This window comes from Pelodiscus sinensis, chromosome 9 (assembly GCF_052426305.1).
Source record: "Pelodiscus sinensis isolate ZL-2025 chromosome 9, ASM5242630v1, whole genome shotgun sequence".
NCBI classification, from domain to species: Eukaryota; Metazoa; Chordata; order Testudines; family Trionychidae; genus Pelodiscus; species Pelodiscus sinensis.
In genome coordinates, this window is record NC_143060.1 from 43,290,931 (window position 1) to 43,306,241 (window position 15,311).

At 43.9% G+C, this 15,311-nt stretch overlaps 1 protein-coding gene across 1 annotated transcript; it reads left to right on the forward strand.

Moving 5' to 3' along the window:
- Positions 1-313: 313 nt before the first annotated feature.
- Positions 314-14,720, forward strand: LOC102460423 (pancreatic alpha-amylase). Its single transcript, XM_006119797.5, has 10 exons — positions 314-522; positions 2,586-2,732; positions 3,507-3,704; positions 6,994-7,224; positions 9,435-9,568; positions 9,653-9,775; positions 9,887-9,986; positions 10,118-10,239; positions 10,331-10,456; positions 11,977-14,720. Exons 1-10 carry the CDS (start codon positions 355-357, stop codon positions 12,164-12,166), a joined length of 1,539 nt encoding a protein of 512 aa, XP_006119859.2. The 5' UTR covers positions 314-354; the 3' UTR covers positions 12,167-14,720.
- The last annotated feature ends 591 nt before the right edge of the window (positions 14,721-15,311 follow it).

The window sequence follows — 15,311 nt, forward strand, 5'->3', positions numbered from 1 at the left end:
AGTTAAAAGCTACACTATAAGGTCACTCTGTGTCCATAGTAGGGATAGTATCAGCATAAATATAGCTGTAAAAAGCTCACTCTAGCAATCAATACAGTTATATACCAGCACAACATCTTTGTGTAGTTGAGGACTGAACCTTAACTTGTTACATTATTGAAGTTATCATGAGAGATTGTGGTATAGCTTCATCTGATAAGCAATTCTGAAACAGTCAAAACAACAGCAAGATAAACAAAATGCATGCTAAAAATAGTTGGCCTTTCCAAATCTGTAATTTGTACCATGTACTTTACCCTCTTGCATGAGTATAAAAATCCAGGGAGAAGAACACAAGCTATTATTAAAAGAACCATGAAGGCCTTTCTTCTGCTAGCTGTCATTTCATTTTGCTGGGCCCAGTACAACCCAAATACAAAACCTGGGAGGACGTCTATTGTCCACTTATTTGAATGGTGTTGGGCTGACATTGCTCTTGAATGTGAACGGTATTTAGCACCCAATGGATTTGGTGGAGTTCAGGTATGTAGCCTCTAATGTTAATATATAGTGAAATTGCTTAATAACCAGCATATTTTATTTACCAAAGTAAAAATCCAAGTCACATAGGACAGAAACCAAGTTCAAACTAAATAGAAATTGGTAATGGACATGCTAAATGCTAAAACAGTAAAAATGAGACCAGTCCATCGTGATGGTGTACATTTATTTAGTCACTCCAAAGGGTGTAATTAAAATATTAATTCCTCTAAATGCAAAATAACACTTGAATCTTTATGAATTAATGTGGAAATAAGGGAGATACCTGTATTTTTTATTAATATGCACTACAGTTTATGAGCCTGATATTTTGAGTACACCAAATTTAATTGAAGGAGAATGTTTAGGAGAACAAAGAAGAAATGATAGAGATAAAGGTTTCCACAGAGCTACCAAGGTTCCTTAGGGAAACAATGGAGTGAGATTTAATTGGGAAGTACCCACCTGTCTGACTCGCGTTGAGCTAGTACATTTATTTTTCCTGACCCTGGGATCAAAGGAACACTATGGCAAAGACTGACACTCCCCCTTCCCGCATAGGAAAAGGGGGTGGGGGAGAGATGAATAAGCAGCTTTGGCTGGAGCTAACTTTGACAAAGATAAGATGAAAATATGCTGTCTGCCTCTCCCTTCCTGGGATTATGGGGGGGTTGGACTCTATGAAACTTGAATAAAGTTGAGGTAAGACACATGAACATGTATACAGGCCCCTCACTTTTTAACTCTCTTCTCAGAGTATTGTGTATCGTTGGGTGAATACATAATACTTAATTTTGAAGAAACTGTTTTGTAGTGCCTTTAATCAACATGTGGTCATAGGCTCTTAGATAAAAAGGGCTGGCAGGCCCGCTGACAAATACAGTTGAGCCTGTCATATCTCTGTTGGTAAACGGGGCCTGCAGCCCAGAGCCTCATTCTAGGAGTTGTAGGATTGTGTGGTTCCACGGGGAGAGGGATGAGGGCCATAAAACTTGTTGCCAGAGAGGTATCAAGAAGGCCTAAAAGGGGTCTAAAATGCAGCTCAGCCTGTTAAAGTGACAATTCCTAGCCCATATGCAGGAATTTTGGTGGGGAGGGGAGTGAGCTTTGGGAGGGGCTGGTGGCTGCCCCCATCCCTTTGGGGTCTGGCCTTACTCATGGGTGAGAAAGGGGGAATCAGCCCCAGCCTTCCCTGGCTGGCCAGCGCACAGGGGAAGGAGGCTGGGGCAGTGCACAGCCCCTGCCTTTAGGGTTGCTAGATGATTTCAACAAAAATACTGGGCACACTTGACATTACATACAATCTACATTGCATCTTATTTAGAAAATACCAGACATTTATATTTTCTCAATTTGTTTCTCAAAGAGAAAGCTCAAATACTGGACTGTCCGGTTCAAAACAAGACACCTGGCAACCCTACCTGCCTTCCCTAGGTCAGCAGGAATCAGCACCATGGCACACCATGAAGGACTGTGGGAATGTTTGCGTCCTTCACATAGCCCCTGAGTATGGGTCTGAAGTACAATTTGATACATACCATTTCTCAACATGCTGCATGAAGCTATGTCTATTTCATATGCTAGCTTCATTACACACTTACATATAAGTTATCTCAGGAGCCTGATCTTCCAGCGAGTTTCTGTCTGTAAGGACTACCTCTGAGATGCTGAGGTGCTTCATCTCTTATTGATTTCAAAGGGAGATAATAGTGTTGAGTATCTCCCTGAACTGGGTTCTGGTATAGCCAGCTACTTGCTGCAGAGAGTCAGGGCCAGTGTTCCCTGTAACCTGGGCGTTTGTGCAGCTGCTCAGGAGAAATTCATATGCCACTCAGCTAATTAGCAAAGGTCTACAGCAAGGCTTTTTGTTTCTACAGGTGGTGCACATTCATACAGGCCTTGATGTACACAAAATTCATTCCTCATATAGATAGAAAAAATCCACACATAGATGAAAAAGATTAGATGGAATGTTCACCCGGCCTCAGACCCTCTGTCTTTATAACTTTGAACTCGTACATAAGTAATGATGATTTTATTTTCAAATGACATCATTTTGTTCACAGATATCTCCTCCAAATGAAAATATTATAATTACTAACCCATGGAGGCCCTGGTGGGAACGATACCAGCCAATCAGCTACAATCTATGTACACGATCTGGATATGAGCATGAATTTAAAGACATGGTGACCAGATGCAACAATGTTGGAGTAAGAGACTTTGAAATTCCTCTTGTATAAACAGTGTGGGGAGATGAAAGAGATTTCAGGTAGCCCTCTATCCTAGTTCCAATGAAAAAGTTTATATTCTTTATTAAAGCCAAGGAGATAACTTGCCATAGCACAGGACATGTTTCACTTGTTCACAATGGAGGACTATGTCAACCAAAAGCTGCATCATGTAGCAATAGCTCAACACAAGAAAGTATTGTTAAAGAAAATCCCAGCAAAAATTGGGTTTGGGTTGTTGGGGTCTATGTTGTTGTTTTTTTTTTAAGTTTGTAATCAGGAGAAATATTTGCTTTCCAGCAGGTGCCAATTTTTAAAATTGAGTATAATTGCAAAACTTTCAATTAGCAAAAATCAGAGTAACTATTATTTGGCGATAGAGGAACTTAAGATAGATGCATACATTTAACATTTTACTTCATATGCTCTTGACTGCTGCATTACTGATGGCATATGATCATTAGCACTCAAAATCAGGTCACTTAGGAGTGAAGATATGGGGAGGTGAGAGTTAAAAAGAAAGATGATACAGGTTTTTTTTTTCCCAAGCAGTCTGGTGTTCCAAAGGTGGTGCGGATGATTGGTTGGCGACCTAACTTCTGGATACTTAGAAAAAATACTCTTATCTCTTTGGTCACATGAAAAAGCTCTAGAAAAAAATGGGGAGTCAAAAGGGAATGAGAGAATAAGTGTTATTCATTTAATGGCACACAGGTACTAGCTTCATTAAACTGAAATGTAAACACTGCTCTCTAGGTTCATGTTTATGTGGATGCTGTAATCAATCACATGTGTGGATCTGGTGCTGGCTCTGGTAATAGTTCTACTTGTGGAAGCTATTTCAATTCAGGGACCAGAGATTTTCCTGCTGTGCCATACTCAGCGTGGGACTTTAATGATGGTAAATGTAAAACTGGAAGTGGAGGCATTGAAAATTACCATGATGTGACTCAGGTAAACAATTGTAAAATATATTTTCCCTTTCAGTTCTTACTCACATCCTCTTCTTTAGTGGGCTTTGCTGTCACATATAATACCTCAGATTAGGAAAAACTTAGGGATTGGTGAATAACCGATTTCTCAGTTCATAGGCAATTTAAAAATAATATAAAATAATTTCTATGTTAAGCTTTTAAACTTAAAAAAATAGATTTAAGGGACATTTTGAAACTAAAAGTAGTTTCAAACCAAAATACTGATTTTTTTTTAAAGTCGAAATTAAGTTTTGAAATTTTAGGAATTTCTCTCCACGAATCCACCCCATCCAAACAAATTTGGTAAAACTTTTTTTTTTGCTTGAAAAACATGTTCCATAGCAAATTCTTGCCCAGCTTTAGCAATATTTCACACATAGTCTCTGCATTAATTAGCTACTAGGAGTGGTGAGAATTATATAACCAATAGGCTACAGTTCAGCAAGGATCTTTAAGCATGTTGATCTATCAAATCAGTGGAATAACTCTTGCAATTAAATCTGAAGTGGGTTGTGCCCATGAAGGCTCATGATACCATATACATTTTTTGTAAGGTGCTGCAAGACTATTCTTTGTTTTTTAAGTTCTTACAATTAAAGTTAGGAATGTGTTTAAGTACCTTGCTAAATGAAGGCCATGCTGGTCATTTCAAAGGATATTGTTACTTCTTAAAAGCTAATCAGGACTGAGTCTGATCAGCCTGGCTACCCACTGGCCTGCCCACTGGGGGAGACTAGCCATTCTTCCTCCTTCACTTCTGTGTGAGGCCCTGCCTGATTCTTCCCAGGAACCCAGAACATCACCACTATAGCCTCTGGCCTTCCTGCAGAGTGGCCATGGGGTGAGGCCCCAGCCTTAGTGCTCTGAATGATATGGCCACAACACCCCCAGTTCTGGGGCTCCGGGCAGTGCAGCCAGGGGCAGATAAGGATTTTGCGGGGCCCAAGGCAGCACAATTTTGCAGGCCCCCCCCTTTGACACGGCGCATGCGCGGGGCTTCTTGAAGCGTGGGGCCCGGGGCAGCCACCCCACTCGCCCTGCCCTATATCCACCCCTGAGTGCAGCCACAGAGTTCCCAGACCCAGTGCTCTGAGACGCTAGGCAGTGTGGCAACAGGGCCCCCATCCCTGGTGCACCAGGAAGCAAGCCCCAGAGCACCAAGCACTGGACTGGCAGCACAGCCCCAGCACCAGAGTCCCTGTGGGAGGTCAGCTAGCCAGCCTCAGTCAGTGCAGAACTCTGTGAAAAGCACACAGAAGTGGGGCCTGGCCTGGAGGTGAAGCATAGGTGGGGCCATACCCCTGCCATTGACACCCACTACCCAGGCTGATCTAGAAATACAGATGGAAATCCCAGAGTGATACAAAATCTGTGATTCAGTAGATAGCACATTTCCTTGTGCTTGTTATGGGTGAGCCACACAACTGAGCTTTTGACCTCTTCTGATTAGTAGGTATTTGATTGCTTCTTTTCCCAGTGCAGGGTCTAAGGTCAGCTGTATTCACCAAATCCCATTATGCGGTCTCCTTGCTTTAATTCCCAGGGCGGCTTCATTTGAAAGCAATATTCTTCACCCCTTGCCCTGAATAGTTAGGTAGTAATGCTGTGCATTGCTAAACAGCATCTTTCACCCTTTTTCAATGGTACATGAAAGGATTCCTATCTCTCTCTCCCTCTCTTTTTCTCTCCTTTTGTCCCTGTCTTGAGGGCTGGAGGAAGGGAAGGAAAAGAGAGGGAAATTGTAAAAATCATTAAGCAACTGGGCATCCTTTAGGATGAAAGGTGCAAAAGTTTCATATTATACATCTTCACTGTAATGCAGAGATAAAACATTTGATTACAAGTCGCCTCTCTGAAATATATTAGGTTTGCCATAGGAAACTATTTTTTGTATGATAATATTTTAAAATACTGCTTTAAAAATACTATTTAATTAAAAATTCATGTTAGCAAAATGGTCGTGACCACAGTCGATGTGAATTTGTTTAAAATTGTGAAATGAAATCTGTGGCAAACATTTGCATTATGAATTCAGCTCTAATAAAATCTCACATACACTCAAGCTAAGAGTAAAGTGGCATGTAGTTGATCTTGAAGAGAAATATTTTTGTCTGAATATTAGAACTGAAGTAAAAAAATGCATATTAAACCAGATTACTTCTTCTAATTGTATTAAAATCACATGAGTAAGCTTGGCAGAAATAGATTTTTATTTTGTATAATATTGTTTATTTAGCCCTTTTATAATTTGTATCCATTTAAGTCTTCACTGTTGCAAAAATTGTGCATTTTAAGTACTTCTTAATATTTTTATTCATTTTAAAGTCTCAGAATTGTGGGAAATTATAGGAAAGGTCAGATAATTTTTTAATGACTGTCCACATTGGGATTAAAAAAGTTCAAGCTTTATAGACATGGAAACATCAAATATTAAACACATTTCAGTTATTATTGGTGGAAATAATAGCCCTCATTCTTAGCTGGCTTCTTCCTAAATAACTTATACTGAGCCAGACTGGGTGTAAAATGCAATCAGTCTTTGTCCTAATCTAAACAACTATACATGGTAGTAGAGGATCAGGCCCTATATTAGTATAATCTATATAGACTATGTAATCCCAATGTCGCTTGCAGCCATATGTATGTTATGCACATTGTGTACCATTGGTAGTGACAACAATGAGGAGGGCTGGCTGGTCCACTGGCCACACATGTGTCCCTGCTGTAGAGGGACCAAAATTGAGTGATATTGCAAACTGGTGCACCCTCATCACAGTGCTACTCACATTTGGCCCCATGCTCCCTGTGTCATGACGGCAGGGCTATGGGACCAAACCTGAATGCATTACACTAATGACCCATCACTAATCCTCTTTGCTGGTGTCATAGGGCTAGCTCCTACACTGGGGCCTACCCTTCCTCATCCCACTTACAGCAGCCTGTGTTCCTTCTCAGGAATGGGTAGTGACATAGCACCTGAGTAAGCTAGGCTGAAAGACAGGGGCTGCTCATGACACAGACAAGGTCCTGGCACCAGCAGCATGGCATGGGAAAGGTACTGGCACCATGGCTCCATAGGGACTGACAGTGTGTACCATGGAAAAAATTTCTGGGGCTTCCCTACGAAATTCCTCTTATTCTGTGCCGGGTTGGTTGTTTTTTTTTTTTTTCCCAACAATGGCTTTGCAGGAACTGTGTCCAGGATACTTCATTTACCACCTGGGATGAAAATTGTCTTAAATCAATGTCCCAGCTAATTTTTTAAACAGGTCCGTGACTGTCAACTTGTCAGTCTTCTCGATCTCGCCCTGGAGAAGGACTATGTGCGCTCAAAAATTGCGGAATACATGAACAATCTTATTGATATCGGCGTGGCAGGCTTCAGAATTGATGCTTCCAAGCACATGTGGCCTGGGGACATGACAGCAATTTTAGACAAACTGAAAAATCTAACTGAACAGTGGTTTGCCGAAGGATCAAGACCTTTCATTTACCAGGAGGTAATCTAGTTTTCTTAGTTTCCCTCTACAGCAGGAGTGGGCAATAATTTTTAACGGGGGGAGAACGGGGTGTCACTCCAAGATTTTGGAAAGTAATCAAGAGCCACACACTTCCATGATATTAATGGAGGAAGTGCAGGGTCTGGGAAGGAGGTTGGGTGCAGAGGGGAGCAGGAGGGAGACTGACATCTGGGAGGGAGTTTAGCAGGGGACTGGAGTGCAGGAGTTTAGGATGTGACCTAGGGTAGGAGGGGATTGTGATCTGGGGCAGGAGATTGGGGTGCCAGATCAGACAGTAGGTATGATTGCAAGAGGGGGAAAGAGGTTTTGGGTGTGTTGAGTGGGGGGGACAGAGGGTTGGGGCAGGGAGGGGTTGGGGTTCCAGAGGCAGGCTGTGGCCAAGAGACTCTACCAGCCAGCAGCCAAACCAGTCTACCTGCCTGCAGAGCCAAGGCTTGCAGAGCTTAAAACCTTTCCTAGTCAGCCAGCCTGTCTGCTTGCCTAGCCATGTGCTTCTGTGAATAACTGAGCCAAGGAGAGGGGGAGTGGTTCTTCTTGGCTGCCTGTTATTCAAACAAGCAGCTCCCATTTGTTGGATTCTGGCCAGAAACTAGCCAATGGGATTGTGCTGGGGTCAGGAAGGCTCCTGAAACTTCCCCCCTCCCCTCCAGTTTTGAAACAGAAAGGAAGCCCATCACCTGCCTCGGGCTTCCCACTGCCTCCATGGGCCGGATCCAGTAGCCTGGCAGGCTGGATCCAGCCTGCAGGCCATATTTTGCCCAGGCCTGCTCTGCAGAGAAAAAGGTTATTTCATGCAAATAATGTATGTACTTGATCCTGCATGTGTGTTAGTGTTTTGTTGGATGAGGACCAGAGTGCTAAGCATCTTGATTGAATTATCTACAAATTAAAGCAAAAATATCTAATGTCAAAATGTTCATGTTTCTAATTTGTACGGGCCCAAATGAATCCTTTTGTTTGCAATCCAATAATGTCTAAATACCTGAGGTAAACTCCTGGTTCATTGCCTTCAATGTCAACACTCCCATTGACTTCTAGTGGTCAGGATTTTATTCTTGGTATTACACATGCATACATATTGTAGCTGTCTTAGGGTAACGAAGTGTACCTGTAGTTCGGAAGCCTAATCCGAACTACCTAGTCCGTGTCGTGTGTAGCCGCGGGCACGGAGTCCGAACTAGCGGACATTTAAAAATGGCGGCGCCTGGCAATATGCAAATGAAGCCCGGGAAATTCAAATCCCGGGTTTCATTTGCAACTCTGGTTACCTACATTGACCACCCTAGTTCGAACTAGGGTGGTAGTGTAGACATACCCTAACTGATCACGCAAAGCTAAAAATAATGGAGAATCAGGCCTCAAAAGTTTTAGTTCTTGTGGATTCTAGCCTTTAGTACTTCACACACCAGCCCCCAGTTTCCAATTTTGCTACTTTACGTTTGCAAGTCTAGTTGACATTTTCAGTGAAAAACTTTAAAACGTGTACATAATTCTTTCATGCATTTTCTTTTGTTTTGCTTCCTTTTTGTGCCTCCACCCCAACTTCATCATTGCCACAATCATTACAAATATGTCAGAGAGCTCTGAATTTTATTTTGTAGCTTCAGCACCAAAAAAGAAAGTATAAAAAGCATGCCCTAAAAAGGTAAATTACTTTGTAAGATTTCCCCCCAAATCTCTGCAATATTGTTACATGACTTTTATATGTAAATGACTGTTTTTAAACTATAAGACAATCTTTCCCAATTTAAACTTTTAAATGTGAATTAATATTTTGGACCTGAATCTCTCAGCAATGACCCTTTAAAGTCATTTGATTCTTTTTATTGTCAGTTTGATTGGAACTGGGTCATGTAGTTCATTACTAATCTCTTCGTGGTCATGATGTACTGGGGGATGGAGCCAGGGACAAGAGGTTTTTAAATGCTTTTAAAATGCACCTGAATTTGGGATGCTTTAGGAAGCAATAAATGGGATTTAGCAAGTAACCCAACTTATTTCTGCTCTAATATGTTCAACTGTTTGTTTGTGTTTTTCTTCCCCAAAAGCATCTGGTGGGGCTGGCATTCACAGAGCAGGGACTGAGAAGGTATTTGGTATAAGAGGCAGGGTGGCTGCATATAGGGCTATGATTTCATGTTTTATCCAGCTGATTGGACTATAATAAGGGCTTTTCTTATTTGAACTAGGTAATTGACTTGGGTGAAGAGCCAATCAAGAGCAGTGAATATTTTGGAAATGGCCGAGTGACTGAATTCAAATACGGTGCCAAACTGGGTACAGTACTCCGCAAATGGAATGGAGAAAAGATGGCCTATTTAAAGTAATATCGCTATTATTTGAATTAATCGTTAGATTCCTGCAATATTTGAAATACTAATTCCAATGTATTTGATTGTTTGACTAGGAACTGGGGAGAAGGCTGGGGTTTCATGCCCTCTGACAGAGCTCTTGTCTTTGTGGATAATCATGATACCCAGAGGGGACATGGTGCTGGGGGAGCTTCTGTTCTAACCTTCTGGGATTCCAGGTAGCTTTATACAGCCAACAGAGTTCCCTTCCTTCCTCCCTTCTTCTCCCCTCACTACTCTCCCCCAAGTCAATGTTATTTTCATGTATATCATTACTCTTTGGTTTACAGATTGTACAAAATGGCACTTGGTTTTATGCTTGCACATCCTTATGGATTGACACGTGTAATGTCAAGTTATCGTTGGCCAAGATTTTTTCAGAATGGAAAGGTAGGTTTATGGTCAACGAGAATAAGTCTGTAAGCCATTAGGCTATTAACTCTATGTCAGCTTGTGTGCTCCATTGAGCCCTCTCCGCAGATAGAATGATTAATCTGTATAACTTTGTTTTTAATAACAAGGACATTAATGATTGGGTGGGACCACCAAGCTATGAGGATGGATCAATTAAACCTGTTACAATTAATCCGGACACTACTTGTGGCAACGACTGGATCTGTGAACACAGATGGCGTCAAATAAAGTAGGACATTGCATATGGCAATTTCCAATGTATTCTTCCCCTGATGTGGGGATATTTTAATTAAAGGCATGTCTATTGGTTGTATTTTCAGGAACATGGTTATCTTCCGTAATGTGGTTGATGACCAGCCTTTCACAAACTGGTGGGACAATGACAGCAACCAAGTGGCTTTTGGGCGTGGTAATAGAGGTTTCATCATCTTTAATAATGACAACTGGTAAGAGGGTGAGGTGAAAAGCTTCAGAAACAATGTTACTCCCTGTCCCTGCAGATAACTGCACATCTGTCTTCATGCTTTTTCTCTTGTCTTTCTCTCTGGAGTCTAATTCTGTCTTCTGATGTGTATTGGCAGTCCCCATTGACTGTCCATGGACATTATGCCCACATGATACAGGGCATATTTATAGTACTGGTTATCCCTTCCTGTTCCAAAACCCTTGGGACCTGACTGGCCAAAAACCAGGGAACTTGCTGGATGAGGGAAGGTCAGTGCCAGCCCCTCTGCTGCTGCCAGCTGCAGGGCTCCACTCTGGCAGCAGCAGAGGGACCAGCATTGGCAGAGCAGGCACTGAGAAGATGCTTGGTATAAGAGTCAGGATGTCTGTGGAGCCCCTGGAGCGCAGCCCTGAAGGAGCTCACTGAGTCCCACGGCCATCAGGCTGTGCTCCTAGCCCCCAATCCCTGGGCTCTGCACCCACCCTGCCTCCTCCCCTAAGCACTCCTCACCCCAGTTCCAGCTTGGTCAATGCTGGTCCTGCTGCTGGCAATGGGGTTTCATTCCTGGTCCCCGCAGGGCTCCGGAGCCACCCTGTATCTTCCCCCAAGCATCCCCTATCTCTGCTCTTACCGCTCCCTCCCTGATTTTAAGCACTCCAGATGAGCTATTTGTGGTGCTCCAGAAGCTCTGGAAGGGTGGGGGAAGAGGGTCTGAGCACGGCAAGCGCTCCAACCAAGGAGCATCCACGGGGATGCCAGACCCTGGATGTTACTGGACTGTGGAGAATAGAGGTCGAGCCTGGAGTAAAAGGTGAAAGCAAGTAGAATAGAATTGAGTCTTTCATGTGTAAATTACCCTGTGGATAGTCTCCTCTTCACACAAAAGGAACAGCAGCTGTCAGATAGAACTGCATGCGTGAGAGACTGTCTGTCTGAAAGATACTTCAGGAGATTAACATTTGTCCTCATGTCTATCCCAGATGAAATGGGGCTTCAATTTTAATTAATTTTTGCCCTTTCGAAAGTGGGATCATTCTACAGATAGTCAAAAGCTAATTCTTTAAATGTCCAGGTCAAATGAAAAATGAGTCTGAATAATTTATTTTCGCCAGCCTCTATACTGAATTATAAATATATGAAGCCTTTGGGAATGGGAATAGATGGAGTAGCCTTTGCTTACTCATTCCTACACATGCAAGGCCTGCTGGCATTTCAAATTGGAACCTTCTTTCTTTATGTCTAGCAGGGCTGCATGGGCCCTTTGAGGCCATATAGACAACATATACAATGGCCTAAGTATTTATTGTAGGCTGATGTTTGTCCCTCTCTAACACACCCAGACTCTGCTGCATCAGGGAGTGAAAGAGCAAACCCAAGAGTACTCAGTAAACCCCAAGCATCAGGTTTTGTGGTGCTGAACACTGTCCCCAAAGCCACCAGGCAGGTCAAACATGAAGCTTTATAACAAAAAAGAAATAGAGTTCAAATTAAACTTACTCCATTTCCATCTGTTTTTCATAGGTACTTGAATGTAAACTTGCAAACTGGTCTTCCCAATGGCACTTACTGTGATGTTATTTCTGGTCAAAAGGAAGACGACCACTGTACAGGATTACACGTGGAGGTAGCTGGTGATGGCAGGGCTAACTTCCAGATTAGTAACCATGCTGAGGATCCTTTCATTGCAATTCATGTTGATGCAACTTTGTAATCCAGGCAAGAATGAATGATTCTCTATAGAACATCTCTAGCAAGGAATAAAATGTATTGGTGAAGAAGTTGTGGTATGTTTAGTCTCATTAATGAAATATTGTGTAATTGCTGTACCATTATTACACAATAACCAGCACTGATACTGAAACACATTTTTGAGATGGTGAAATAGGCCTACAAATATGGTTAATTTCAAAGAGTACTTCATTTTTGTTTCACATGAAGATTGTAAAAGTGAAATTAAACCATGATTCGAGATGATTTTACAGTTTCAATTCCAAAACTCGGCCAGATAAAGAGCACCTAATAGAGCTGGCTGAAAAAAAATGGATATTTTTGGTTCACTGGCAATGCAAAAGTGTTGAAAAAGATTTTGTTTCACATCAAATCAGTGACACTATCTCACAGTAGCATCCTGGGATCCCCCATATTCACTGTGGTCATATAATTATGACACGTTTTGTACAAAATATGTCGTGGTTCTGTATCAGTCTTGATCTGTTGAACAATAATAACCTGTTGGACTGTATGTACAATCATTATATATGAAGTTCTGAAGGCATTATATAGAGCAGGGGTGGGCAAAAGGGCCTCCAAGGGCTGGAGCTGGCCCACCAAGCGGGTTGATCCGGCCTGGGAAGGCCCTGACTCTCCCCCATCCCCAAGCCAATTAGGGCCTGGGGGCAGGGGGAAGCATACAAAGTTTCCTCCACCCTGCCAGGAAAATGTGGCCCTTAGAACCACTGTGGGCTCCTGGCAGGGTGGGAGGAGACTTCACATGCTCCTCCTCCCCAAGCCCTTCACATGCTCCTCCTCCCCAAGCCCTTCACATGCTCCTCCTCCCCAAGTTTCCTCTGCCCTGCCCCCACCCTCAAAGGGTGCCCGGGAAGGGTGGGAGGAGACTTCCCATGCTCCCCTGTCCCCAGGCTCTGATGGGCCTGGGGGCGGGGAAATGCAGGAAGTCTTCTTACATTGCCAGAGGCATGGGTGCCTAGGGGAAATCTGGGGGAGAGGGGGCCAAAGCGCTCTCCCACCCCCAGACCAATCATGGTCTGTGAGTGGGGAAGCCCGGAAGTATCCTGGTCCTGCCCCTTCTGTTCGAGGCCCTGCCCCTTCCAGTGCAGCCCGAAGCTACCTCAAAAATTTCAGAAGTGGCCACTTGCAAAAAATTATTGCCCACCCCTGATATAGAGAATAACATAATGATATACATGTTACTGAACCATGTTGTGAGGTTGGGAACACCTACAATCAGCCTTTCAGTAACAACAAAGGCATAGCCATCAGTAGGCAGATGGCATTAAAGCAAGAGTGGGGAACCTGCAGCTCGCAGGCTGGGGCAAGGGTGCCACCGATTGCATCCGGCCCATGGACTCTGCCTGGAAGAGAGAAAAAGCAGCTCTGTGCTGCAACATGTCCCCTGAGCTGCCTTGCAGGCTCCAGTCCCCTTAACTCCCATTGACTGTGAATCCTGGCTAATGGAAGTAGTGGGAGTGATGCCTGCCAGCGCGGCACCACCAGTGCCCCCCTGCAGCTGAGCTTGGTAGGCACGCCCATCCCCCTTTTGCCTCCTGTATCCCACCCTAACCCTACTCTTGCACCCCCTCCTACCCAGATGCTCCATCACCAGCCCACTCCTGAACTCTCCCTCACTCTCTCCCAGACCCCAAATCCCAGCCTGCTCCTGCACCCTACCTTCTGTCCAGACCCTGCACCCTCATCCTCACTCTCTCACCCTGTTCCCTGGCAGCACTCTACCACACACTGAAACCCATTTTCGTCCCCACCCCAGAGTCTAGGGGGGACCCACAATCTACTTACCCTCAGGCTCTCAGAGTTAATTTGATCCTGAGGGGAAGCCATGAGCTATCGTGCCCCCTAATGACGGTGGAGTGTGAAGGGAACCCTGGTACCCTGAGTTGCGTGAGTGAGGTATCTTTCTTTCTTTCTTTGGTCTTTTTTGTTTGTTTGTTTCTCACTTACATGTGGCTTCGGACTGGCTTTTCTGTGGGTGAGTGTCCCTTGACCCAAAAAGAATTCCCCACCCCTGCATTAAATCCCCTACCCCTCCACTATTGTAGAGCCTGCTGGGAGAGGACACATATCCCATGGGAGCAGACTAAACTGCATCACAGCAAAGAACTTTGCAGCAAGCTGGAAGAAAATATAAGAGAAACAGTGACAGCAGCACATGGTCTCTATGCAGACAGACAGAGACACACACACATACAGACACTCTCTCTCTTTCTGTCTCTGTCTCTGTCTCTGACTGGATGATAGTCTCAGCCTGAGTATTGAGAAACTGTAACCTGCATGTACCATCTCTGAGGGTGAGACATTGTTTGCTTCATCACTTGCTTAGAGTAAAAATGTAGCATGTAAAATGTGTTTGTTTCATTTCTTAATGCAATCTCCGATCTTTATGCCCATCATGTATAATCACGTACAATCTAACTTTCTGTAGTTAATGAACCGGATTTATTATTTATTTATTAATGAACCTGATTTATTATTTTACCTGAAACTGATTTGATTAAAGTGGCTTGGGAAAACTCAGCTCAGTTTACAAAGGCTACTCTGTGTCCATTTCATCTTGAGGGCGTGGCAAGCTACTTAATGAACTTGCCTTAAGCAGTGTAAGACTGTATAGTCCTGGGCTGTAGCACTGCAGAGAACTGACCAAGGCCCTGGAATTGATGATTCAGGAGTGACTGGGAGATCATTCATGTAACTATGTTTGGTGTGTTCTGGCCCACAGGTGCTGGCTTCCAACTTTTACCGGGGGTACTCACCTCCTGCTCTGCCTCAAGTCCCTCCCTCTGACTCCATCCCTTCTCCCTCTGACTCCACCCCTTCTCCCAGTCACCCGCCTCTGCCTGGCCTCTGCCCAGCCCTGCCCTGCCCCAGGCTCCTCCTCTTCATCCCTTGCCCATTCTGAGTCCCTGTTTCTTCCCACCCCCCTCCTCCCTGTTCCTCCTGCATGCCACGGAACAACTGCTCTCTGGTGCGTGGGAGATGCTGGGAGGGAGGGGAAGGAGTTCATTGGCAGGGCCACCAGCTGCCATGTGTGATTGGGGGGAGGGGAAGGAGAGTTGTTAGTGAGTGGTAAGCATCACTCTGCTGTTTTTTCCACATGGGTGTTC